We start from the raw sequence: 25,795 nt of genomic DNA, 5'->3' as shown, positions 1-25,795 counted from the left end.
GGGCAGCGGAACTTGCAGTGAGCCGACATCGTGCCACTGCACTCAGCCTGGGCAACAGAGCAAGACTCCGTCTAAAAAAAAAAAAAAAATTGAAACCCTCATACATTGCTGATGGGATGTAAAATGCTTATTTGTTGCGGAAGTTTGGCAGTTTCTCAAAAGGTTGAAAATATTGTTTTACGTAGACATGACCCAGCAATTCCACTCCTAGGTATATATACCAAAAAAAATGAAACACAAGGTCCTCAAAAAAAACTTGCACACAAATGTTCATAGTAGTATTATTGATAATAGCCCAAAGGTGGAAACAACCCAAATATCTATAAATTGATAAACAAATCGGGTATATACACAACCAAATATTTGGCAATAAAAGGGAATTAAGTACTGTTAACACCCTACAACCTGGATAAGGCTTGAAAACATTGTGCTAAATGAAGTCAGACAAAAAAGTTTCCATTAAAATGTAATGTCCAGAATAGACAAGTCCAAAAGGGCAGAAAGTTAGTCATGGTTGCCAGAAGCTGGGGGAAAGAAGGAATGGAAGTGACTGCTAATGACTATGGGGTTTCTTACAGGGGTGATAAAATATTTTGGATTAGATAGTGGTGATGTCTGCACAACCTTGTGGATGTATTAGAAACTACTCAAGTGTATAAAATGGTGAATTTTATAATAAACAAATTATATCTCACAAAATAATTTTCACAGGTTTCTTTTTTATTTATTTATTTATTTATTTATTTATTTATTTATTTATTTTTTGAGTCGGAGTCTGGCTCTGTCGCCCAGGCTGGAGTGCAGTGGCACAATCTCGGCTCACTGCAAGCTCCGCCTCCTGGGTTCACGCCATTCTCCTGCCTCAGCCTCTCCGAGTAGCTGGTACTACAGGCGCCTGCCACCACGCCTGGCTAATTTTTTTGTATTTTTAGTAGAGACGGGGTTTCACCGTGGTCTCGATCTCCTGACCTCGTGATCCGCCCGCCTCGGCCTCCCAAAGTGCTGGGATTACAAGCCTGAGCCACCGAGCCCGGCTATTTATTTATTTATTTATTTTTGAGACAGAGTCTCCCTCTGTCGCCCAGGCTGGAGTGCAGTGGCGCGATCTCGGCTCACTGCAAGCTCCTCCCGGGTTCACGTCATTCTCCTGCCTCAGCCTACGGAGTAGCTGGGACTACAGGCGCCCGCCACCACGCCCGGCTAACTTTTATTATTTTTGGTAAAGACGGGGTTTCACCGCGTTAGCCAGGATGGTCTGGATCTCTTGACCTCGTGATCCGCCCGCCTCGGCCTCCCAAAGTGCTGGGATTACAGGCGTGGGCCACTGCGCCCTGCAGGCAAACTTTTTTTTTTTTTAAATAGAGTCTGGCTCTTGTGCCCAACCTGGAGTGAAGTGGCACGGTTTTGGCTCACCTCATGGCAACCTCCGCCCTGCAGGATCAAGCTATTATCCTAACCCAGCCTCCCGAGCAGCTGGGATTACAGGCACCCACCACTATGGCCGGCTAATTTTTGTTTTTTGCTTTTTTGAGACGGAGGTTCTCTCTGCCACCCAGGCTGGAGTGCAGTGGTGCAATCTCGGCTTACTGCAACCTCTGCCTCCCGGGTTCAAGGGATTCTCCTGCCTCAGCCTCCTGAGTAGCTGGGACTGTAGGCGTATGCCACCATGCCGAGATAATTTTTTGTATTTTTATTTTTTTTTGTTTGTTTGCTTTTTTGGGACAAAGTCTTGCTCTGTTGCCCAGGCTGGAGTGCAATGGCACAATCTCGGCTCACTGCAACCTCCGCCTCCAGGGTTCAAGCGATTCTCCTGCCTCAGCTTCCAAAGTAGCTGGGATTACAGGCGCCTGCCACCATGCCCAACTAATTTTTGCATTTTTAGTAGAGACGGGGTTTTACCATGCTGGCCAGGCTGGTCTCAAACTCCCGACCTCAGGCAATCTGCCCGCTTCCGCCTCTCAAAGTGCTGGGATTACAGGCGTGAGCCACTGTGCCTGGCCAATTTTTTGTATTTTTAGTAGAGACAGGGTTTCACCGTCATGTTAGCCAGGATAGTCTTTTTTTTTTTTTTTTTTTTTTTTTTTGAGACAGAGTCTTGCTCTGTCGCCCGGGCTGGAGTGCAGTGGCGCAATCTCGGCTCACTGCAAGCTCCGCCTCCCGGGTTCACGCCATTCTCCTGCCTCAGCCTCCGAGTAGCTGGGACTACAGGCGCCCGCCACCGCGCCCGGCTAATTTTTTTGTATTTTTTAGTAGAGACGGGGTTTCACCGTGGTCTCGATCTCCTGACCTCGTGGTCTGCCCGCCTCGGCCTCCCAAAGTGCTGGGATTACAAGCGTGAGCCACCGCGCCCGGCCTGCCAGGATAGTCTTGATCTCCTGAACTTGTGATCCCCCCGCCTCGTCCTCCCAAAGTGGTGGGATTACAGGTGTGAGCCACCGTGCCCAGCCTAATTTTTGTACCTTTAGTAGAGATGGGATTTCGCCATGTTGGCCTGGTTGGTCTCGAACTCCTGACTTCAGGTGGTCCACCTACCTCGGCCTCCTAAAGTGCTGGGATTACAGGCGTGAGCCACTGTGCCCGGCCCAAACTGCAAACTTTTTAGTATATTTTTCATAGCTCTCATCAGAATCTCAAAGGAGTTGTCGAAGTGTTTACGAATGACTGCTATGAATCATAAAGTGGGAATGGTGGAGATGGGCTAACATTTAAGCACTTTAAAAGCATCTCTGTGTTATCATATATCCTCCCTATCACATTGTGTAATGGGTGGTTTTACCTTACAGATGAGGCAATAGGTTCTGAGATAATTGACAAATCTATAGCTACAACTCCAAATGGAGAACAAGCCACTGGTTTGGATTTAAATTATTTTATGTTTAAAAAATCTACTCTCCACCCTTAGGGAAGTTTACTTTTTTTTTTTTTTTTTGAAACGGAGTCTTTCTCTGTCCCCCAGGCTGGAGTGCGGTGGCGCGATCTCGGCTTACCGCAACCTCCACCTCCTGGGTTCACGCCATTCTCCTGCCTCAGCCTCCCGAGTAGCTGGGACCACAGGCGCCCGCCAACACGCCCGGCTAATTTTTTTTAATTTTTTTAGTAGAGACGGGGTTTCACCGTGTTAGCCAGGATGGTCTCGATCTCCTGACCTCGTGATCCACCCGCCTCGGCCTCCCAAAGTGCTGGGATTACAGGCTTGAGCCACCGTGCCCGGCCAGGGAAGTTTACTAAAAAAATAAAGTAAGTACATGATAAAAACATTCAAATATATTAGAAATAACTTGGTCAGGCGCCGTGGCTCATGCCTATAATCCCACCACTTTGGGAGGCTGAGGCAGGGGATCACAAGGTCAGGAGTTCCAGACTAGCCTGGCCAACATGGTGAAACCCCATCTCTACTAAAAAATACAAAAATTAGCCAGGCACAGTGGCACGCGCCTGTAATCCCAGCTACTTGGGAGGCTGCAGCAGGAGAATCGCTTGAACCCGGGAAGCTGAGGTTGCAGTGAGCCGAGATCGAGCCATTGTGCTCCAGCCTGGGCAACAGAGAGACTCCGTCTCAAAAAAAAAAAAAAAAAAAAAAAAAGTTAATGAAGTCACCTATAATCCCTTTTCCCAGAAATAACTGCTTTTTTTTTTTTTTTTTTTTTTTTTGAGACGAAGTTTTGCTGTTGTTGCCCAGGCTGGAGCGCAATGGCGCGATCTGGGTTCACTGCAACCTCCGCCTCCCGGGTTCAAGCGATTCTCCTGCCTCAGCCTCCCGAGTAGCTGGGACTACAGGCGCCCGCCATCACCCCGGCTAATTTTCGAATATTTAGTAGAGACGGGGTTTCATCATGTTGACCAGGCTGGTCATGAACTTCTGACCTCAGGTGACCCACCCTCCTCGGCCTCCCAAAGTGCTGGGATTACAGGCGTGAACCACCGCACCTGGCCTTTTTTTTTTTTTTTTTTTTTAGATTGATTCTCACTCTGTCACCCAGGCTGGAGTGGAGTGGTGTGATCTTGGCTCACTGCAACCTCCGCCTCCGGGGTTCAAGCCATTCTCCTGCCTCAGCCTGCTGAGTAGCTGGGATTACAGGCGCCCACCACCACGCCCGCCTAATTTTTGCATTTTTAGTAGAGACAGGGTTTCACCATGCCTCGAACTCCTGACCTCGTGATCCGCCCGCCTTGGCTTCCCGAAGTGCTAGCATTACAGGTGTGAGCCACCGCGTCCGGCCTGAAATAATTGCTTTTTTTTTTTTTTTTTTTGAGACGGAGTCTCGCTCTGTCACCCAGGCTGGAGTGCAGTGGCACAATCTCGGCTCACTGCAAGCTCCGCCTCCCGGGTTCACGCCATTCTCCTGCCTCAGCCTCTCCGAGTAGCTGGGACTACAGGCGCCCGCCACCACGCCTGGCTAATTTTTTGTATTTTTAGTAGAGACGGGGTTTCACCGTGGTCTCGATCTCCTGACCTCGTGATCTGCCCGCCTCGGCCTCCCAAAGTGCTGGGATTACAAGCGTGAGCCACCGCACCCGGCAAATAATTGCTTTTAAGCTTAACTCATCGTTTATCTTTTTTCTATATATATCATATATAATTTCTATATATATATAGTATGCATATATATCATATATAATTTCTATATATATATAGTATACATATATATCATATATAATTTCTATATATATATAGTATACATATATACTACTTTAATGCTTGTAGCATGGTATAAATATGCCAAAACCAACCAATTCTCCAGTAATTTTTAAGTTACTGAAAGAAGTGTTTTAGAAAATATTAACAGTTTTTGAAGGGGGCCAGAAATAAGTTACCTCTTGTTTAGGAAGTTGGGGAAATTATTTAATTTCTGCATTTAAGAGCCTGGACTAGTACTGATTGACAGGGGAACATTTTCAAGCCATTAATTTGACCGGATGTAACACGATATAAAGGAAGGGAGATGAATGGGATAACATTTTAAGCTTATGAATGGCTCTGAATATTAGGTACATTTGAACTCCGTTCTGTAGTCACTGGTAAATACTGTTAACGCAAGGTTCCATTACCTGTGACAAATCAGAATTAGGTTTCTCTCTGAATCCAGTTACAATTATAGCATCCTATCCACCGCCACTATCACAGCCATTCAATTTTTAGAACGACTCAGTAGCTTCTGGGGATACAAAGATGTCCTGTAATTGTTATCTACAATAAGAGGGTGATTTAAAAATTCTTTTTTTTTTTTTTGAGACGGAGTCTTTCTCTGTCCCCCAGGCTGGAGTGCGGTGGCGCGATCTCGGCTCACCGCAACCTCCACCTCCTGGGTTCACGCCATTCTCCTGCCTCAGCCTCCCGAGTAGCTGGGACCACAGGCGCCCGCCAGCACGCCCGGCTAATTTTTTTGTATTTTTTTAGTAGAGACGGGGTTTCACCGTGTTAGCCAGGATGGTCTCGATCTCCTGACCTCGTGATCCACCCGCCTCGGCCTCCCAAAGTGCTGGGATTACAGGCTTGAGCCACCGCGCCCGGCCTGATTTAAAAATTCTTGAGATTCTGTATTACAGTGTTTTAATGAGTAGCGTACAGGCATGGGACTTAGCGGAACTGCATATTCTGATGGGTTAGAAAATCCTTCCGATTAGGCTGGGCGCGGTGGCTCACGCTTGTAATCCCAGCACTTTGGGAGGCCGAGGCGGGCGGATCACGAGGTCAGGAGATCGAGACCAAGGTGAAACCCCGTCTCTACTAAAAATACAAAAAATTAGCCGGGCGTGGTGGCGGACGCCTGTAGTCCCAGCTACTCGGAGAGGCTGAGGCAGGAGAATGGCGTGAACCCGGGAGGCGGAGCTTGCAGTGAGCCGAGATCGCGCCACTGCACTCTAGCCTGGGTGACAGAGCGGGACTCCGTCTCAAAAAAAAAAAAAAAAAAAAAAAAAAAAAAAAAAAAAAAAATCCTTCCGATTACAGAACACAGATACATGTGGAAGGAACAGAAATTATAAATTAAAACTGTTTGTTTTTCAGCTGAGCTACTTCTCTGTAACAGAGAATGTATCCTTTGGGTAGGAGACTGATTTAACTGAGCAAAATCCTCCAGTTAAAAGTAACCTAATCCTTTTTTTTTTTTGAGACGGAGTCTTGCCCTGTTGCCCAGGCTGGAGTGCAGTGGCGCAATCTCAGCTCACTGCAAGCTCCGCCACCCGGGTTCACGCCATTCTCCTGCCTCAGCCTCCCGAGTAGCTGGGCCTACATGCGCCCACTACCACGCCCAGCTAATTTTTTGTATTTTTAGTAGAGACGGGGTTTCACCGTGTTATCCAGGATGGTCTCGATCTCCTGACCTCATCGATCTCCTGACTTCATGATCTGCCCGCCTTGGCCTCCCAAAGTGCTGGGATTACAGGCGTGAGCCTCCTCGTCCGGCCACCTAATCCATTTTTCATATGTGACACTTTTAAGGGCTTAAAAAGTAATCCGGGCCGGGCGCGGTGGCTCACGCCTGTAATCCCAGCACTTTGAGAGGCTGAGGTGGGCGGATTACGCGGTCAGGAGTTCGAGACCAGCCTGGCCAAAATGGTGAAACCCTGTCTCTACTAAAAATAGAAAAATTAGCCGGGCGTGATGGTGGGCGCCTGTAGTCCCAGCTACTCAGGAGTTGAGGCAGGAGAATCGCTTGAACCTGGGAGGCAGAGGTTGCAGTGAGCCGAGATCGTGCCACTGCATTCCAGTTTAGACTCCGTCTCAAAAAAAAAAAAAAAAAGAAAGAAAAGTAATCCGAACTGATTTAAACTTCTTTATTAACAGAATATGTGTTCAAACAAAGCTTAAAGTCCTATTTTCTTTCGATTGATTCTTCTAGACCTCTATTACTCAACTATCCGTTGGTTAGGGTCTGCACCTCAAAGTAGACTTAATTGTAAATCAAAATATTTACTATCCACACTTAGAGGGCTATCTGTAACATCTTTTTTACTTATCCCCGTCCATTCGATAATCGTCTGAAACGCAAGACATTAAGTTGAACATCATCCAGCTTTTTCTCTGTTTTCCTAAGCGGGATCCAAATCTGTTACAACAGGGTAGCCTCTCATTCTCTTAGTAGCTCAATTCTACCCCCTGGCCTGGCCGACTTAAGAAATTTTGAGTCTAATACACCCACCTCATCTTTAGTTGGCCTGGTGCGCCAACGCAAATTTGTACTGAGTACCTTCGGAACTGACTAGTAAGTATATCCAAAGGTTTAGAAAAGGCTGGGTTAAGAGCTACAAGAAGCATTACCACAACGGCCACAACTAGTTTGTATCCATTCTTAGTAACTTTAGGGAACCAGACTGAATGCTTTTCCCACCCTTTTGACTTTCCTTTATTAGTTCGCGACACAGGAACATACAAAAGACCGTAGCGACACCATTTGTGACGCCTTCAAATTTTGAATCCAAATTACGTGAAAGCACAAAGCATCCGTGGTGTCTCCCCGCGGAATCCAAGACCCCCCGGCCGGTTGCCAAGCCGCCGGAATTTCAGCAGGAGAGGAAGGCTCAGCCTCCCACCGCATGGCGATGCCCCGACGACTGGAGAAGCTCAGGCAGGCTTGGAAGCCAATCCCCGGCATACAGCAGCTTTCGGGAATGCAGAGCCCTAGAGCAAGACCAAGGGCCTCGGCCGACACTGAGAGCCTCCAGAGAGAGGTCAGATCTCTCTTTCTGTCCTATTCCTGCCTTAGACTTCCCTCCTAGCAGGCTGCTATTCAGCATTCAGCAATCGCCAGGCAAAGCCCTTCTGGTCTGCAGAACGCGCTCCGGCCAGCCCACCGGGAGAACCAAGGCCGCCTCCTCGCCCCTGTGGGGAAAATGGCGCTTGTCACCCCTTCTCCCTCCCGGGTAATCACAAGGACCAGCCTCCCTCCCTCGCTACAAAATGGCGCCTCCCGCTGGGGCCCCAGAATCGGTATTACTCGCTAGTCAGTGAGGCGGGGTCCGTCTGGGATAAGCGGTTCTGTCAACCAGTCAGACACAGGAGCTTTGATTCTGCACTTTGCTCGAGCCACTCAGGGGCGGGCTGTAAAGTCAGGCTTGGCTGACGTCAGTTGAGGGGGCGCGGCTAGGGCGGTTTTCTTTCGCATCGACCAAACGTGGGCCAATGGAAAACCGGAAGCGTCCTGTGAGTGATGTAATGACAGCCCAATGGAAGCTGGGGGCGGGCCTCAGACGCACTATGCGGGTTGCGGGGCCTGGGGGCCGGACGGCTGTTTCCTGTCCTGGTGCATGGTGGTCGGACGAAGGAATTGTTGGAAAATTTTCTCGGAGGTTCGTATATAAATGTGTTTTTACCCAGTGTGCATTATTCTCCGCCCGGCCGCCGCCCTCAGCGCGGCGGCGCGGGCCCGCTTGGGCCCGGGCTCCGGCTCCCGCTGCTCAGCCTCCGCCGCAGGCCTTGCCGATTCTATGGGCCGGCCGCGGTAGCGGCGTCTGGGCAGAAGCGGAGTTTATTAATAACCCGCGGCCGCCACTCTAGGCGGCGGAGCTTTTCTCGTTGAGGACTCAACCCCCCCAACTTGTCTCTGAGCGATGCGCCCCGCCTGTTTCCCTCAGGGGACCGCCAAGGGGAGGGAGTGAAAGAGGGGAGGGTGGAGCCCTCGGGAACCTTGGCCGCGTTTCTCGGCCTGACCTCCGCGCGGAGCGAGTCCCCGGGCGCCGCCGAGGCAGAGTTCCGCCGCCTGGGACGCCGGGCCCACGGGCCACACCAGGCCGCAGCGGGGGCGCCGGGGACAGGGCTGGCCCAGGCCCTCCCAGGACCCCGCCTGCCGGTCTCACCTAGCGCTTCCTTCCCATGCGTATCGTGGGCAGATTGTTTCCCCCTCACTCTTTTATTAAAAAAAAAAAAAAAAAGTTACTGAGGTCTAATATCGGATATTAGGAATTTACCATTTTATCCTCCCTTTTCTCCAGTTTTGGCCAAAAGAGTGAACAAATCTTTGTAAGTCGCTTTGAAACATATTGTTGAACGCGAACCAGTTTTTATTCCTTCCCCTTTTGCTTTTGACATTTGTTTTTTCCACATAATAACGAAGTTGAAAAGAGGAAAGAAGAATACCATTGCCAGCCCATTATTTGTTTAAAATCAACGTCAGCCTTTGCCTTGGAAGTGTCTAAATCAGCTGGTATAATCAAGTGAGGATGTGGGGAGAAATTGTAGGTTCGAGATTGTGGTCGGCTTTGTCCTGAATCTTACCAGAAGATACTTGTGTTTTCCTGTAGTTGACAAAAAACGGTGCAGTATTTAATGTTTTTTCTTGCTGAGTATGTAGATCGAGTTTACGTTTAGTAAGAAAATAACGTGACAAGGAGATCACTCAAAAGCACCCGTAAGGTGCATAGCTAATTTTATCCTGGCGTATTTTGACTGTTTGGAATTTTTTTTTTTTAGTTGTCAGTGTCCACTGTTTGGAAATTCCATGAGCAGTCAACTGTCTACAGATATTTGAGCGCCTTTTCCTTTACAGATGCCCGCCTTTATTTTTTAAAATAGCTTTATTGATGTAATTCACATACCTTACAGTTCATCCATTTAAAATGTGTAATTTGGCCTGGGCAGCATAGGGAGACGGCCCTCCCACGTTTCTGCAAAAAAAAAATTTTTTTAAAGTGAAATCAGCGTGTGCCTGTAGTCCCAGGTACTTGGAGGCAGAGGTGAGAGGATCACTTGAGCCCAAGAGTTCAGGCTACAATGAGCCATGATTGTGGCACTGTACTCCCGTCTGGGTGACAGACCTGTCTCAAAAAGAAAAAAAAAAAGTGATAATTAGTTGAATTTTAGCCTGGGTGTTGTGGCTCACGCCTGTAATCCCAGCACTTTGGGAGGCCGAGGCCTGCGGATCACCTGAGGTCAGGAGTTTGAGACCAGCCTGGCCAACGTGGTGAAACCCCCGTCTCTACGAAAAATACAAAAACTGGCCGGGCGAGGTAGCAGACGCCTGTAATCCCAGCTACTCGGGAAGCTGAGGCAGGAGAATCGCTTGAACCCAGGAGGCGGCGGTTGCAGTGAGCCGAGATTGCACCATTGCACTCCAGCCTGGGCAACAAGAGTGAAACTCCATCTCAAAAAAAAGTTGAATTTTAATATATTCTGAGTTGCGCAGCTATCACTACAATCAATTTAACAACATATTCATCACCCCCAAAAGAAACTATTACCCATTAGCAATTACTCCCCATTTCCTCTCAGTTCTCCCCTCCACCCCACTACTAGTTTGCATATTTGCTATTCTAGATATTTCACATAAATGGAATCATATAGTATGTAGCCTTGTCCAGGGTCATTTATGTTATAACATGTATCAATACTTTATTACCAAATGATATTTCATTATATGAACATAGTACATTTTACTTATCCATTCATCTGTTGATGGACATTTGGGTTGTTTCCACCCTTCGGCTGTTACGCATAATGCTATGAACATTTGTACAAAAGTTTTTGTGTGGACATAGGTTTTCATGTCTCTTGGGAGTAGAACACCTAGGAATAGAATTGCTGAGTCATATAGTAACTATGTTCAGCCTTTTGAGGTACTCTAAAACTTTTCCAATGTGGCTGCACCACCTTTACATTCCTACCAGCAACGTGTAAAGGTTCCAGTTTTTCCATATCGTTACCAACACTTGTTATCATCAGTCTTTTTGATTATAGTTTTTCTAGTGTGGATGAAATGGTGTCTGTTGTAGGTTTGATTTGCATGTCTCTGATGGTTAATAATGTTGAGCATTTTTTCTGTGCCTAGCGACCATTTATAATCACTGGAGAAATGTCTGTTTGGATTCTTTACCCATTTTAAAGTTGGATTATTCGTCTTATTATGATTTGGTTGTGAGAGTACTTTAGCCGGGCGCGGTGGCTCACACTTGTAATCCCAGCACTTTGGGAGGCCGAGGCGGGCAGATCACGAGGTCAGGAGATCGAGACCACGGTGAAACCCCGTCTCTACTAAAAATACAAAAAAATTAGCCGGGCGTGGTGGCGGGCGCCTGTAGTCCCAGCTACTCGGAGAGGCTGAGGCAGGAGAATGGCGTGAACCCGGGAGGCGGAGCTTGCAGTGAGCCGAGATTGTGCCACTGCACTCCAGCCTGGGTGACAGAGCGAGACTCCGTCTCAAAAAAAAAAAAAAAAAAGTACTTTATATGTTCTAGATAGAAGTCCCTTATCAGATACGTGGTTTGCAAAATGCCCATAGTCCTTTCCTGTGTGTTGGAATGTTGCTGTGAAGTAAGGACTCATTGTCTTCTTCACAGAAATATGGCATGGCTGTATTGAACTGTGCCTCTACTACATGGTTTTATTTTTAAAAAACCACTCCACCCTCATAGCATAGTTCCATTTCTGGAAGGTAATCACTGAATTTTTAAATGTTCATACAAGCATATACAGACAACTATATACATTTTTAAATACATGAATGCAATCATATGGTATTACTTTTCTGCAACTTGCTTTTTCCCACTTACCGTACGTCTTGGACATGTTTCTCACTGTTTCAGATAGATCTCATTCTTTTAAATGCCTACGTGTTTCATTTAGGTATGTCCTGTGTGTGTGTGTGTTTGTGTATAGATATTTTTAAAAAATCCATTTCTTTTTAAGAGACAGGGTCTCACTCTCACCCAGACTGGAGTGCAGTGGCATGATCTCAGCTCACTGCAGCCTCAACCTCCCTGGCACAAGCGATCCTCCCACCTCAGACCCCAGAGTAGCTAGGACTACAGGTGCATGCCACCATGCCCAGCTAATTTTTAAAAAAATGTTTGTAGGCCAGGCACGGTGGCTCACGCCTATAATCCCAGTACTTTGGGAGGCTGAGGCAGGTGGATCTCCTGAGGTCAGGAATTTGAGACCAGCCTGGCCAACATGGTGAAACCATGTCTCTACTAAAAATACAAAAATTAGCCAGGTGTGGTGGCCCATGCCTTTAATCCCAGCTACTCGGGAGGCTGAGGCAGGAGAATTGCTTGAAGCCGGGAGGCGGAGGTTGCAGTGAGCTGAGATTGCACCACTGCACTCCAGCCTGGGGCGCAGAACAAGACCCTGTCTCAATCAATCAATCAATCAATCAATGGTGTGTGTTAATTACAGAATAAGAATAATGCTCACGCCTGTAATCCCAGCACTTTGGGAGGCCGAGCTGGGTGGATCACGAGGTCAGGAGTTCGAGACGAGCCTGACCAACATGGTGAAATCCCGTCTCTACTAAAAAAATACAAAAAATTACCTGGGCATGGTGGTGGGCACCTGTAATCCCAGCTACTCAGGAGGCTGAGGCAGGGGAATTGCTTGAACCCAGGAGGCAGAGGTTGCAGTGAGATGAGATCGCGTCACTGTATTTCAGCCTGGGCGACAGAGGGAGACTCCGTCTCAAAAAATAATAATAATAGGCCGGGCGCGGTGGCTCACGCTTGTAATCCCAGCACTTTGGGAGGCCGAGGCGGGCGGATCACGAGGTCAGGAGATCGAGACCGCTGTGAAACCCCGTCTCTACTACAAATACAAAAAATTAGCAGGGCGTGGTGGCGGGCGCCTGTAGTCCTAGCTACTCGTAGAGGCTGAGGCAGGAGAATGACGTGAACCCAGGAGGCGGAGCTTGCAGTGAGCCGAGATTGTGCCACTGCACTCCAGCCTGGGCGACAGAGTGAGACTCTGTCTCAAAAAAAAAAAAAATAAAATAAAATAATAATAATAATAATAATGCTAAATGGCCTATAAGGGTAATTAATTTGTTAAATGTGAATTGAAAGTGATCATTGTGAAGAATTTTTGACAACTTAGGAAAATTTATAGGAATGAGAAAAGCTGAATACAAAATGTTATGTATATGATAATTACAATGCTGTAAAAATTAATGTATGTGTGTGGATAGCAAGGGCTAGAGAATAAAATCAGGAAAACTGAAAATGTTTGATTTGTTAAGCTATTGGGACTTATTTTATTTATTTATTTTATTTGTTTTGAGATGGGGTCTTACTCTGTCACCCATGCTGGAGTGCAGTGGTGTGATCTCAGCTCACTGCAACCTCCGCCTCCCGGGTTCAAGTGATTCCCCTGCCTCAGCCTCCCAAGTAGCTGGGATTACAGACATGCACCACCATGCCCAGCTAATTTTTTTATTTTTAGTAGAGACGGGGTTTCACCATGTTGGCCAAGCTGGTCTGGAACTCCTGACCTTGTGATCCGCCTGCCTCGGCTCCCAGAGTGCTGGGATTACAGGTGTGAGCCACCATGCCTGGCTGGTACTTATATTTATTTATTTATTTATTTATTTTTTCTGAAATGGACTCTCACTCTGTCACCCAGGCTGGAGTGCAGTGGTGTGATCTCAGCTCTCTGCAAGCTCTGCCTCCCAGGTTCACACCATTCTCCTGCCTCAGCCTCCCAAGTAGCTGGGACTACAGGCGCCCGCCACCACGCCTGGCTAATTTTTTTTTTTTTTTGTATTTTTAGTAAAGATGGGGTTTCACCTGACCTCATAATCTGCCTGTCTTGGCCTCCCAAGGGACTTATTCTTATAAGTTTTAAATTTATATTACAATATTGTGTGCAAGGAAAAGGTTTTTTTTTTTTTTTTTTTGCTTTTGGGAGGATTTCTCTGTTTCCCAGGCAGGAGTACAGTGGCACAATCACAGCTCACTGCAGCTTCTACCTCCCAGGCCCAAGTGATCCTCCCTTCTCCTCAGCCTGCCAAGTAGCTTGGTATTACAGGTCCAAGCCACCATGTCTGGCTAATTTTTTTTGTTTTTTGAGAGGGAGTTCGCCCAGGCTGGAGTGTAGTGGCTAGATCTCGGCTCACTGCAACCTCCAGCTCCCAGGTTCAAGTGGTTCTCCTTCCTCAGCATCCTTAGCATCTGGGATTACAGGCACCTGCCACCACATCTGGCTAATTTTTGTATTTTTAGTAGAGACAGTGTTTCACCATGCTGGCCAGGCTGGTCTTGAACTCCTGACCTTAGGTGATCCACCCACCTCAGCCTCCCAAAGTGCTGGGATTACAGACGTGAGCCACCATGCTCGGCCTAATTTTTTTCTTTTTTCTTTTTTTTTTTTCTTTTTTGAGACGGAGTCTTGCTCTTGTTGCCCAGGCTGGAGTACAATGATGCGATCTCGGCTCACTGCAACCTACGTCTCCCAGATTCAAGCGATTCTCTTGCCTCAGCCTCCCGAGTAGCTGGGATTACAGGCGTCTGTCACCATGCCCGGCTAATTTTTGTATTTTTAGTAGTGACCGGGTTTCACTATGTTGGCCAGGGTGGTCTCGAACTCCTGACCTCAGGTGATCCACCCACCTCAGCCTCCCAAAGTGCTGGGATTACAGACGTGAGCCACCATGCCAGGCATAATTTTTTTCTTTTTTTAAATTTTCCGTAGAGACAGGGTTTCACTGTGTTGCCGAGGCTGGTCTTGAACTCCTGGCCTCAAGCCATCTTCCCTCCTTGGCCTCCCCAAGTGCTGCAGTTACAGGTGTGAGTCATCATGCCCAGCCTGCAAGGAAAATTTTAATGGTCTACAAAACACAATAAAATAGCTGACAGTGTTACTAGACTGAAACGATGAGAACATGGTGCAGAGAGCAGTAAAGATATTATTGTAATACTTTTAAATATTACAATAGAGTAATACTCTTTTTTTTTTTTTTTTTGACACGGAGTCTCGCTTTGTCGCCCAGGCTGGAGTGCAGTGGTGCGATCTCAGCTCACTGCAAGCTCTGCCTCTCGGGTTCACGCCATTCACCTGCCTCAGCCTCCTGAGTAGCTGGGACTACAGGTGCGTGCCACCGCCTGGCTAATTTTTTGTATTTTTTAGTAGAGACGGAGTTTCACCATGTTAGCCAGGATGGTCTCCATCTCCTGACCTTGTGATCCAGCCACCTTGGCCTCCCAAAGTGCTGGGATTACAGGCGTGAGCCACTGCGCCCCGGCCAACAATAGTGTAATAAGTGAGGGGATGAAAAAGAAAAGGTTTTTTTTGTTTTTTTTTTTAAATAGAGTTTTACTCTGTAGCTCAGGCCGGAGTGCAGTGGCACGATCTTGGCTCACTGCTGCCTCCACCCCCCGGGTTCAAGTGATTATCCTGCCTCAGCTGGGAGTAGCTGGGATTATAGGCACCCGCCATCATACCCGGCTGATTTTCTTGTATTTTTAGTAGAGACAGGGTTTCGCCATGTTGGCCAGGCTGTTCTCAAACTCCTGACTTCAGGTGATCCACGCGCCTCAGCCTTCCAAAGTGCTGGGATTATAGGTGTGAGCCACCACACCTGACAAGAAAAATTTTAAAGGGTGAAAATCATGGCTGGCTGGTGCAATGGCTCATGCCTTTAATCCCAGCACTTTGGGAAGCTGAGGCGGGTGGATCATGAGGTCAGGAGTTCGAGACCAGCCTGGCCAGCATGGTGAAAACCCTTCTCTGCTAAAAATACAAAAAATTACCTGGGCATGGTGGTGTACGCCTGTAATCCCAGTTACTTGGGAGGCTGAAGCAGGAGAATTGCTTAAACTCGGGAGGTGGAAGTTACAGTGAGCTGAGATGGCAGCACTGCACTCTGGCCTGGGTGACAAGAGTGAGACTCCATCTCCAAAAAAAAAAAAAAAGTTGTCTGTCAGGAATTCCTTCTATAATTTTCACAATTGTCTAATGATGCTTTGCTTTCCTTACCTATGACACGATGAGCAATTTGGGTGATAAAACAGTAGCATATACAGTGTTCATCTTGGGGGTAATAAAGTACAGTCTAGCACTGTAATTTTGAAATAACATGCTTTTTAACAGAGCAGCATCAGAAATGGTGTTTGGAATATGTCAGAATCTCTTTCTTTTCTCTGCCACATCTGTTCCTCATATTCCCTAGTTTTGCTGAAAGCAAACCAGGGCATGCTTACCAAACTGCTCTGTGCATGGAGTGCCCTTATTAAACCATGTCCATTAGTGCTACTTTATTGAAGTTTAAGAGAGGTGTTTTTTGTTCTTTTTCACATCAATAGTTCAGTTGAGATCAAACCATCACCAAAATGGGGATACCTAATGACTAGACCCAGATGTTCATTTCTAAATTCTTGTCTCTGCTCTCAGCTCGTTTCTGACAGGTATTTTTAGCTTTAAGCCTAGTAGATCCTATCTCTGTTGTCACTTCAAAGGTATCAGGCTCTACCTACCTGCCAGTCAGTTTCATATATTCAGTTTTTGAATAGTCCTGGAACTGCACAAAGCCTTTCAAGTTTCAGCATTTCACCCATCCAACAGGATATTGTGCCCCAATTAGAATTGGCAGTATAAACTCTTTGCCCATACTTTAACCCTTAGCATCATATGGAGTCTGCGAGAACTCTATCTCATTTGCTAGCACATTCTAATTACTTTTTACTTCACTGAATTATATTTAATTAATGGAACATGCTTAGATTCTGGCTATATTTAAATATAACTCAAGGCTGGGTGTGGCTTGTGCCTATAATCCCAGCTACTCAGGAGGCTGAGGCAGGAGGATCACATGAGCCCAAGAATTTGAGGTTGCAGGGTCCTGCCACTGCAGTCCAGCCTGGGTGACAGAGTGAGACTTGACTCTCATATATCATATATTTTCTGGGCACGGTGGCTCACACCTGTAATCCTAGTACTTTGGGAGGGTGAGGCATGCAGATCACTTGAGGTCAGAAGTTCAAGAGCAGCCTGGCCAACATGGTGAAACCCTGCCTCTACTAAAAATACAAAAATGAGCCGGGTGTGGTGGCATGTGCCTGTAATCCCAGCTACTCAGGAGGCTGAGGCATGAGAATTGCTTGAACCTGGGAGGTGGAGGTTGCAGTGAGCTGAGATCACGCCATTGCACTCTAGCCTGGGCTACAGTGAGACACCATCTCAAAAAAAAAAAAAAAGTAGAGTAATGCAGTATTTGTCTTTTTGTAACTGAAAATTAGCCTATGCTAATTTTATACTCAGCAGGGGTCTTTTTTTTTTTTTTTTTTTTTTTTACCACCCCCCCCCAAGACAGAGTTTCGCTCTTGTTGCCCAGCTTGGAGTGCAGTGTTGTGATCTCGGCTCACTGCAACCTCCGCCTCCTGGGTTCAGGCGATTTTCCTGATCAGCCTCCCAAGTAGCTGGGATTACAGGCGTGCACCACCACGCCCAGCTAATTTTTGTATTTTTAATAGTGACGGGGTTTCACCTTGTTGGTCAGGCTGGTATCAAACTCCTGAGCTCAGGTGATCCACCCACCCCGGCCTCCCAAAGTGCTGGGATTACAGGCGTGAGCCACCGCATGCAGCCCACGGGTCTTAACAGTAGGGTACTGGTGTTACTTTGAGTCTTCTCTGTCAGCTTTTGGAGGTGTCAAAGAAATGACGTTTCAGCTTGTTCTATGAACAGTTATAGATTATGGATCCTTTTGTACCCAAAAGATCACCCCTTGACTTTTTTTTTTCTTTAATGTGCGTGCCACCACATCCAGCTAATTTTTTTGTATTTTTAGTAGAGACAGGGTTTCACCATGTTGGCCAGGCTGGTCTCGAACTCCTGACCTCAGGTGATCCACCTGCTTTGGCCTTTCAAAGTGCTGTGAATCCAGGTGTGAGCCACTGCACCCAGCCTTGACTGACTTTTATCATAGCACTGATACCTTTTTGTGTATCTGAACAGTAGTTCCCACTTTTGGTCTAATGAGGGTACAGTTTATAGTATTTCCAAGACAAAATTCTTCAAGCAATCCTAAACGTAAAAAGAATTACAAATTATTACTACTGTCTGTATATTGCTCTTTTAAATATTGATGCTAAGTCAGATCTTTGGACCTGGAAAGGTCCTCAAGACATCTTCTGGTTCAGTTCCCTGGCCCAAGGCAGCTAAATTATCCCAGCTACTGTTTGAGATAAGCCACGGTCCACAGAGGTAAGGAGACCTGGAGGTAGAAGGGAAGAAGGAGGTTGTGTTGGTGATGGGTAGAAGAGTTGCCCATTCATCCATTTATTCTGTACCTATTGTACTTCTACTATGGGCCAAGCACTTTCTAGGCACTAGAGTCAGCATTGAGCAAACAAACAGAAATCTCTGTCCATTCTCATGGAAGGGGAAATAGATAAACTAAATAAGTAAATACATGTAATTTGTGAAGTAATAAGTACTGTGCAGAAATATGGAGGGGAAAAGAAGGATGGGGTTTACCATGATTGAGCAGTTGGGAGGTGCAGTTTGAAATGGGATGGACAGGGAAGCTCTCATTCCATTTGAGCAAAGACTTGAAGAGGTTAGGGAATGAATAATGAAGATACTGGGGACAATGTTTCAGGCAGAAGGAAACTCAAATGAACATGCCCTAAGGCAGCAGAACATCCAGTATGCTTGAGTTTGAAAAGCAGGGATGCCAGTGTGGCTGAAGTGGAGTGAATGAGATGGTGAGTAGTAGGAAATGAGGGGCAAGATCATTGGCCTCATTGGTCAGTGTAAGGATTTGGGGATTTTACTCTGAGAAGTCCTCAGAAGGTTTTGAGCAGGAGCGGGGCATGAGCTAACTCTTCCCTTCAAAGGACACTGACTGCTGTTTCAAAAGAAGAGGGTAGGAGGCTAATGGAGAAGCAGGGAAATAGGATGCTGTTACAGTAATGCAGATGAGAGACTGGTTGTGGCTTGGACAGGGAAGTAATGGTGAAGGTTGTGACAGGTAGCCAGATTTGGGGTAGATTTCTGAAGATTAAGTCAACAAAATGTGCTGACACATTGTAAGTGGGAATCCTCAGCAATGGTAAACCCAAAGGACTCTAATTATGGGAATTTTAGAGATCATACGAAACTGATGGGCACAATTCGTCAGTGTACTTCTAAGTTGCTAAACGCACTGATAAATTGTGCCCATCAGTTTGAATTGTTGAATTATAAGAAGCATGCCTTGGACTTTGGGCTAGTACTCTTACCCTACATATTGAGTGACATTTCATCTTGTTTCCAACACCGTTACATCCTCAGCAGGTTTTTGTGGTTCATAAATATTCTTTGTAACTTTTATTTCATATGTATCATTCTTTGTTCCCAAGTGTCTTTATTTTTCTTCAAGGTAGAAGATGTTGTTAGCCCAAATAAATCGAGATTCTCAGGGAATGACAGAGTTTCCTGGAGGAGGGATGGAGGCGCAACATGTTACCCTGTGCTTGACAGAGGCAGTCACCGTGGCAGGTGAGCAGTTGTGTTTGAAGGGATGCGTTTGAAAATATCATTTATCTTAAAGGAGAAAGAAAATTTACAACTTCCTGATTTAGCAGAAAACACATAATATAAACCTAGGTCTTTTTATGAGGTGTTTTTTTTTTTTTTATTTTTTTATTTTTTTTTATTTTTATTTTTTTGAGACAGAGTTTTGCTCTTGTTGCCCAGGCTGGAGTGCAATGGCACGATCTCGGCTCAACGCAACCTCCGCCTCCCGGGTTCAAGCGATTCTCCTGCCTCAGCCCCCCGAGAAGCTGGGATTACAGGCACGCACCACCACGCCCGGCTAATTTTGTATTTTTAGTAGAGATGAGGTTTCTCCATGTTAGTCAGGCTGGTCTCGAACTCCCAACCTCAGGTGATCCGCCCACCTCGGCCTCCCAAAGTGCTGGGATTACAGGCGTGAGCCACTGCGCCCGGCCTTTTTTTTTTTTTTTTTTTTTGAAATGGGACGGAGTTTTACTCTTGTTGCCCAGGCTGGAGTGCAATGGCCTGATCTCGGCTCACTGCAACCTCTGCCTCCCAAGTTCAAGCAATTCTCCTGCCTCAGCCTCCCGAGTAGCTGGGATTACAGGCATGTGCCACCACGCCCAGCTAATTTTGTATTTTTAGTAGAGGCAGGGTTTCACCACGTTGGCCAGGTTGGTCTCAAACTCCTGACCTCAGGTAATCAACCTGCTTTGGCCTCCCAAAGTGCTGGGATTACAGGCGTGAGCCATTGCGCCCAGCCTCTATGTGTATTTTTTATCTTGGTGTGGATACAGTAGGGCAGGAAATTTTTTTTTCTTTTTCTTTTTTTTTGAGACAAGGTCTTGCTTTATCGCCCAAGAGGGAGTGCAGTGGTATGATCACGGCTCACTGCAGCCTCAGCCTCCTGGCTTAAGACATCCAGTCACCTCAGCCTCTCAAGTAGCTGAGACTACAGGCACCCACCAGTGTGCCCAGCTAATTATTTTATTTTTAGTAGAGACAGGGTTTCACCATGTTGCCCAGGCTGGTCTCGAACTCCTGGGCTCAAGCCATCCGCCCACCTCAGCCTCCAAAAGTGCTGGGATTACAGGCATGAGCCATTGTTCCCAGCCTATTTTTTTGGTAAGTGCTGAATCTCACTTTTTTTTTTTGAGACGTAGTCTGGCTCTGTCACCCAGGCTGGAGTGCAGTGGCACAATCTCGGCTCACTGCAACCTCTACCTCCTGGGTTCAAGCGATTCTTCTGCCTCAGCCTCCCGCGTAGCTGGGACTACAGGCGCATGCCACCGCGCCTAGCTAATTTTCGTATTTTTAGTAGAGATGGGGTTTCACCACATTGGCCAGGCTGGTCTCGAATTTCTGACCTCATGATCCACTTGCCTTGGCCTCCCAAAGTGCCATGATTACAGGCATGAGCCACCACACCCGGCTGCTAAATCTCGTTTTGAGTCTCAGTTAAGCAGTCTACCTTTTTTCTGATCTTTATTTAAAAAAAAAAAATTAATCACCATGTCCATATGCTAGCTGTCTAAAAGAAAATATTGATTTTTTTGTAATAGATGGTGACAACTTAGAAAATATGGAAGGCGTAAGCTTGCAAGCAGTAACACTTGCAGATGGTTCTACTGCTTACATACAACACAATTCCAAAGGTATGTGCCTCACATATGGCTGATTGGTTAATACCAGTGATTTATAACCTGTGAGTTGGAGCACCTAGAAGCTATACCACCTTTCCTATCTCTCCTAAAGATGCTGTATTGCATATGATGATTTTAAGTCATTTCAGTTTAATTCTTTTTTTTTTTTTATAATTTAGAGTAGTCCTTTGAGATATTTGGAAGATACCCTGGGATATAAAAATTAGTGGGAGAGAGGAGAGCAGGGAGTATGTCTGGCCTATTTTCTAGTAAGACCTTTCTTGCTTCTTTACTTGGGGTCATTATTTCATATTTTTACCAAGTATGTATAAGAGTAAAGACATTTGGGGCCGAGCACGGTGGTTCACGCCTGTAGTCCCAACACTTTGGGAGGCCAAGGCGGGCAGATCACCTGAGGTCGGGAGTTCGAGACCAGCCTGACCAACATGGAGAAACCCTTGTCTCTACTAAAAATACAAAATTAGCTGGGCATGGTAGCGCATACCTGTAATCCCGGCTATTCAGGAGGCTGAGGCAGGAGAGTCACTTGAACCCGGGAGGCAGAGGTTGCAGTGACCCGAGATCATGCCATTGCACTCCGGCCTGGGCAACAAGAACGAAACTCTTTCTCAAAAAAAAAAAAAAAAAAAAAAGACATTTGGTTTTGCTTATCTAGCATTGTCTCTGAATTAGTGTTTGCTTTGCTCCAGGAAACAGCCAAGTCCTCAAAAACTCTTTGTTTCTATGGAAACCTACTGAGCACATGCATACATAAATGGGGTCTTATAGCCCTCAGGGATGAGAATGACAGATGACCTCACATACATTGACGTATCTGTCTTCCCAGCTTCAACTCCCCACTGGTCATGGTCACTGATTCTAAGTGACTCGGAAAGGTATAAAGCAGTCCAACTCATGTAGCCTGCTGTGATGAGCCACTCTTCCTCTTGACCTCATCTAATTGAAAATTGCAGGGGAGGAAGGATGGCTGAGGGAGGATTTTCTGCTTTCTGTAGGATCACTGGATGTGTTATTGAATTGCCTCAGAACATTGAGGGAAGAATCAAGATGAACACGAGCTTAAGTTGTGTATGTTTTTATAGTTGATATCATTTTGAAATTGTATAAAGTTTAAAATTTTTGTTTGTGCCAACTCATTGTCTTGAATCTTTTGTTCTAGATGGAAAACTCATAGATGGCCAGGTCATTCAGTTGGAAGATGGTTCTGCTGCCTATGTTCAACATGTACCCATACCTAAAAGTAGTAAGTATTTAAGATAACAGCACAGGAAACCATTTTAATTCTCAGCTTTTAGTATTTGCTGCCTGCAGCTCCCTCTTACTACCTAAACTTGGTCTTGATCTCAAGTCCTCCTTCTGTAAAGGGAGATTATAGATGCCACAGAGTGGATCTTAACCAAGACTTTCTCTTTTTTTTTTTTTTTGAGACAGAGTCTGGCTCTGTCATCCAGGCTGGAGTGCAGTGGCGCGATCTCGGCTCACTGCAAGCTCCGCCTCCCGGATTCACGCCATTCTCCTGCCTCAGCCTCTCTGAGTAGCTGGGACTACAGGCGCCCGCCACCACGTCCAGCTAATTTTTTGTATTTTTAGTAGAGATGGGGTTTCACTGTGGTCTCGATCTCCTGACCTGGTGATCCGCCCACCTCGGCCTCCCAAAGTGCTGGGATTACAAGCATGAGCCACCATGGCCGGCCGACTTTCTCTTAAAGATAGTGGAAAAGAAGTTACTGGACTGCACTGTGGAGATAAATGAGTAACAGTCCTAAGTGAATGTTTCTGTTTTTTGAGCTGAATCTTACATGTCTCTCATTTTCTTCATTTTTCCCCTTCTTTCAACTCTCTTTAATACTGGTGTATATTCCTAAAACCAATATTCTAATATCTTTTTACCTTTAAACACTGACTCAGGGAAGCTTTGCTGAACTTACTTAAATGTTCAAAGACTTATGAAGCAAGTATAGATTGTTACAGTGTGTTAATGGTTTATTGACTCTTGTTGCTAAGTGAGTTAATTGGAATGTGCTAGAAAACATGAGATCTAAATGTAAGTATTGTTCTTGAGCAGGGGACAGTTTGCGTCTAGAGGATGGTCAAGCAGTACAGTTAGAAGATGGTACCACAGCATTTATTCACCATACCTCCAAAGGTAAAATAACTTTGAAAGTATGAATAAAATAAGGGAGAAGTGGGAGTGTGGGGGGAAAGAAGACCTGTGTTTAGCTTCTGAAGTGTTGTCATGGGAAAGAATTGTATTTATTCATTAAAGTACAAGGTGGCAGATTTAAGCATGATTTAAGGAAAAGTTTTCCTACAATTTGAGCTGTCCAGTGACAAGCTGGAACAGCAAACCAAGTGACTGGTCCCTGGAAGACTTAAAGTAGAGGCCACGTTTTGTTTTTTTGGTTGGCTTTTGTTCTAAGAGACAGGGTCTCACTCTGTTGCCAGGCTGGAGTGTGGTGGCACAAGCACAGCTCACTGCAGCCTCAAACTCCTGGGCTCAGGGATCCTCCTGCCTCAGCCTCCTGAATAGCTGGGACTACAGGTACATGCTGCCTCTCCCGGCTAGTTTTTTCATTTTTTGTAGAGACAGGGTCTTACTCTGTTGCTAGGCTAATCTCGAACTCCTGGCCTCAAGCCAGCCTCCCAAAGTGCTGGGATTATAGGCATTAGCTACTGCACCCAGCCTTAATTTCATATTTTAAAAGCAGCCTTGGCTACTTTTTTTTTTTTTTTTTTTTTTTTTTGAGACAGAGTCTCGCTCTGTCGCCCAGGCTGGAGTGCAGTGGCGCAATCTCGGCTCACTGCAAGCTCCGCCTCCCGGGTTCACGCCATTCTCCTGCCTCAGCCTCTCCGAGTAGCTGGGACTACAGGCACCCGCCACCACGCCTGGCTAATTTTTTTGTATTTTTATTAGAGACGGGGTTTCACCGTGGTCTCGATCTCCTGACCTCGTGATCCGCCCATCTCGGCCTCCCAAAGTGCTGGGATTACAAGCGTGAGCCACCACGCCTGGCCTAGCCTTGGCTACTTTTTAAAATGACTAAGAAGTAAAATCACAATGTAACATTGAAATGGTTAACTTCATATTTTATTCATTTCTGTATTTTAGAGATAAGATGTTACTCAGGCTAGAGTGCAGTGGTACAATCATAGCTCACTACAGCCCTGAATTCCTGGGCTCAAGGGACTTTCCTGCCTCAGCCTCCTGAGCAGCTAGGACTACACATGTGTGTCACCACAGCCAGCTAATTTTTTAATTTTTATTTTCTGATTAATTTTTTTTTGTTGCTAAATATAGGGTCTTGCTATGTTGCTCAGGCTGGTCTTGAACTCCTGGCCTCAAGCCGTCCTCCTGCTCTGACCTCCCAAAGCAGTGGGGTCACAGACATGAACCACTTTGCCTAACCTATTTCTTCCTCTTAAATACAATTTTTTGGCTGGGCGCAGTGGCTCATGCCTGTAATCCTAGCACTTTGGGAGGCCGATCACCTGAGGTCAGGGTTTCAAGACCAGCCTGGCCATGCGAAACCCTGTCTCTATTAAAAATACAAAAATTAGCAGGCCGGGCGCGGTGGCTCAAGCCTGTAATCCCAGCACTTTGGGAGGCCGAGGCAGGCGGATCACGAGGTCAGGAGATCGAGACCATCCTGGCTAACACAGTGAAACCCCGTCTCTACTAAAAATACAAAAAATTAGCCGGGCGTGTTGGCGGGCGCCTGTAGTCCCAGCTACTCGGGAGGCTGAGGCAGGAGAATGGCGTGAACCCGGGAGCTGGAGCTTGCAGTGAGCCGAGATCGCGCCACTGCACTCCAGCCTGGGCAACAGAGTGAGACTCCGTCTCAAAAAAAAAAAAAAAAAAAAAAATTAGCTAGGTGTGGTGGTGCATGCCTTTAATCCCGGCTACTCGGGAGGCTGAGGCAGGAGAATTGCTTGAACCCAGGAGGTGGAGGTTGTAGTGTAGTTGAGATGGCGTCACTGCACTCCAACCTGGGCAACAGAGTGAGACTCTGTCTCAAAATATATATGTGTGTGTGTGTGTGTGTGTGTGTGTGTGTGTATATAAAATTTTTAAAGCAAAGTCCTTTGCCTACTGTGTTTAATTGAAACTAAGTATACAATTTCAAAAATATTTGAAACAAATACAGCAGAATGTTAATGCTTATTACATTTGTTTAAGGGAAGTTCAGGGGTTTGAGGTGGAATGTGTAGGAATGATGAGTACAGCTCTGCAACCAGACTATGTAGATTCAAAACTACTTTTTTTTTGCTGTGTGACATTAAGCAGATTACTTTTCTGTGCTTTAGTTTCATCATCTGTAAAATGAGGATTATAGTAGGTGTCCATATCGTATGTAGGGTTGTTGTGAGGACAGAATGCACAAACATGTGAAGCACTTAGAATCGTGCTTGTCACATACTAAATGCTCAATAAATGTTACCTATTGTTACTACTTTAGAGAAAATTTAATTTAATTTATTTATTTATTATTTTGAGACAGTCTGGCTCTGTTGCCAGGCTGGAGTGCAGGGGCACGATCTTGGCTCACTACAACCTCCGCCTCCTGGTTTCAAGCGATTCTCCCGCCTCAGCCTCCCAAGTAGCTGAGATTACAGGTGCCCGCCACTATGCCCGGCTAATTTTTGTATTTTAGTAGAGACGGGGTTTCACCATGTTGCTCAGTCTGGTCTCGAACTCCTGACCTCAGGTGATCCGCCCACCTCAGCCTCCCAAAGTGCTGGGATTACAGGCGGGAGCCACTGCACCCAGCTAGAGAATATTTTATTATAGAATGACATAACACATTTTAGAAAGACTGTTTTGTTGTAAAGCCAAAGGGAGGAATCTTTTTTTTTTTTTTTTGAGACAGACTCTTGCTCTCTCTCCCGGTCTGGAGTGCAGTGGCGCGATCTTGGCTCACTGCAAGCTCCGCCTCCTAGGTTCATGCCATTCTCC

The 25,795-nt window shown here is 46.1% G+C and overlaps 1 protein-coding gene and 1 long non-coding RNA gene across 18 annotated transcripts in view; one reads left to right on the top strand and one right to left on the bottom strand.

Annotated features, from left to right (window-relative positions):
• Nucleotides 1–6,763: 6,763 nt before the first annotated feature.
• On the bottom strand, nucleotides 6,764–8,063 carry LOC134737013 (uncharacterized). The gene is made up of 2 exons (XR_010121533.1): nucleotides 7,938–8,063; nucleotides 6,764–7,822 (listed from the first exon to the last, which is right to left on the bottom strand). It is a non-coding gene; the product is annotated as an uncharacterized lncRNA (long non-coding RNA).
• A 64-nt stretch (nucleotides 8,064–8,127) lies between these two features.
• Nucleotides 8,128–25,795, top strand: part of ZNF143 (zinc finger protein 143) — a 71,755-nt gene continuing 54,087 nt past the window's right edge. Inside the window, exons 1-5 of one of the 17 annotated variants that reach the window (XM_063641112.1) lie at nucleotides 8,128–8,293; nucleotides 19,066–19,180; nucleotides 20,740–20,832; nucleotides 22,001–22,084; nucleotides 22,907–22,987. In XM_063641112.1, the coding sequence (XP_063497182.1) occupies nucleotides 8,156–8,293; nucleotides 19,066–19,180; nucleotides 20,740–20,832; nucleotides 22,001–22,084; nucleotides 22,907–22,987 (511 nt within the window). In that variant the 5' untranslated portion in view covers nucleotides 8,128–8,155. Of the gene's footprint in view, nucleotides 8,294–8,330; nucleotides 8,960–19,061; nucleotides 19,181–20,739; nucleotides 20,833–22,000; nucleotides 22,085–22,903; nucleotides 22,988–25,795 lie in introns of those variants that run through there. The other 16 variants (XM_063641111.1, XM_063641119.1, XM_063641118.1 and 13 more) reach the window with 16 other exon arrangements.

Source organism: Symphalangus syndactylus, chromosome 6 (assembly GCF_028878055.3).
Source record: "Symphalangus syndactylus isolate Jambi chromosome 6, NHGRI_mSymSyn1-v2.1_pri, whole genome shotgun sequence".
In the NCBI taxonomy this organism is placed as follows: Eukaryota; Metazoa; Chordata; class Mammalia; order Primates; family Hylobatidae; genus Symphalangus; species Symphalangus syndactylus.
This window is presented reverse-complemented; position numbering and strand designations above follow the sequence as displayed.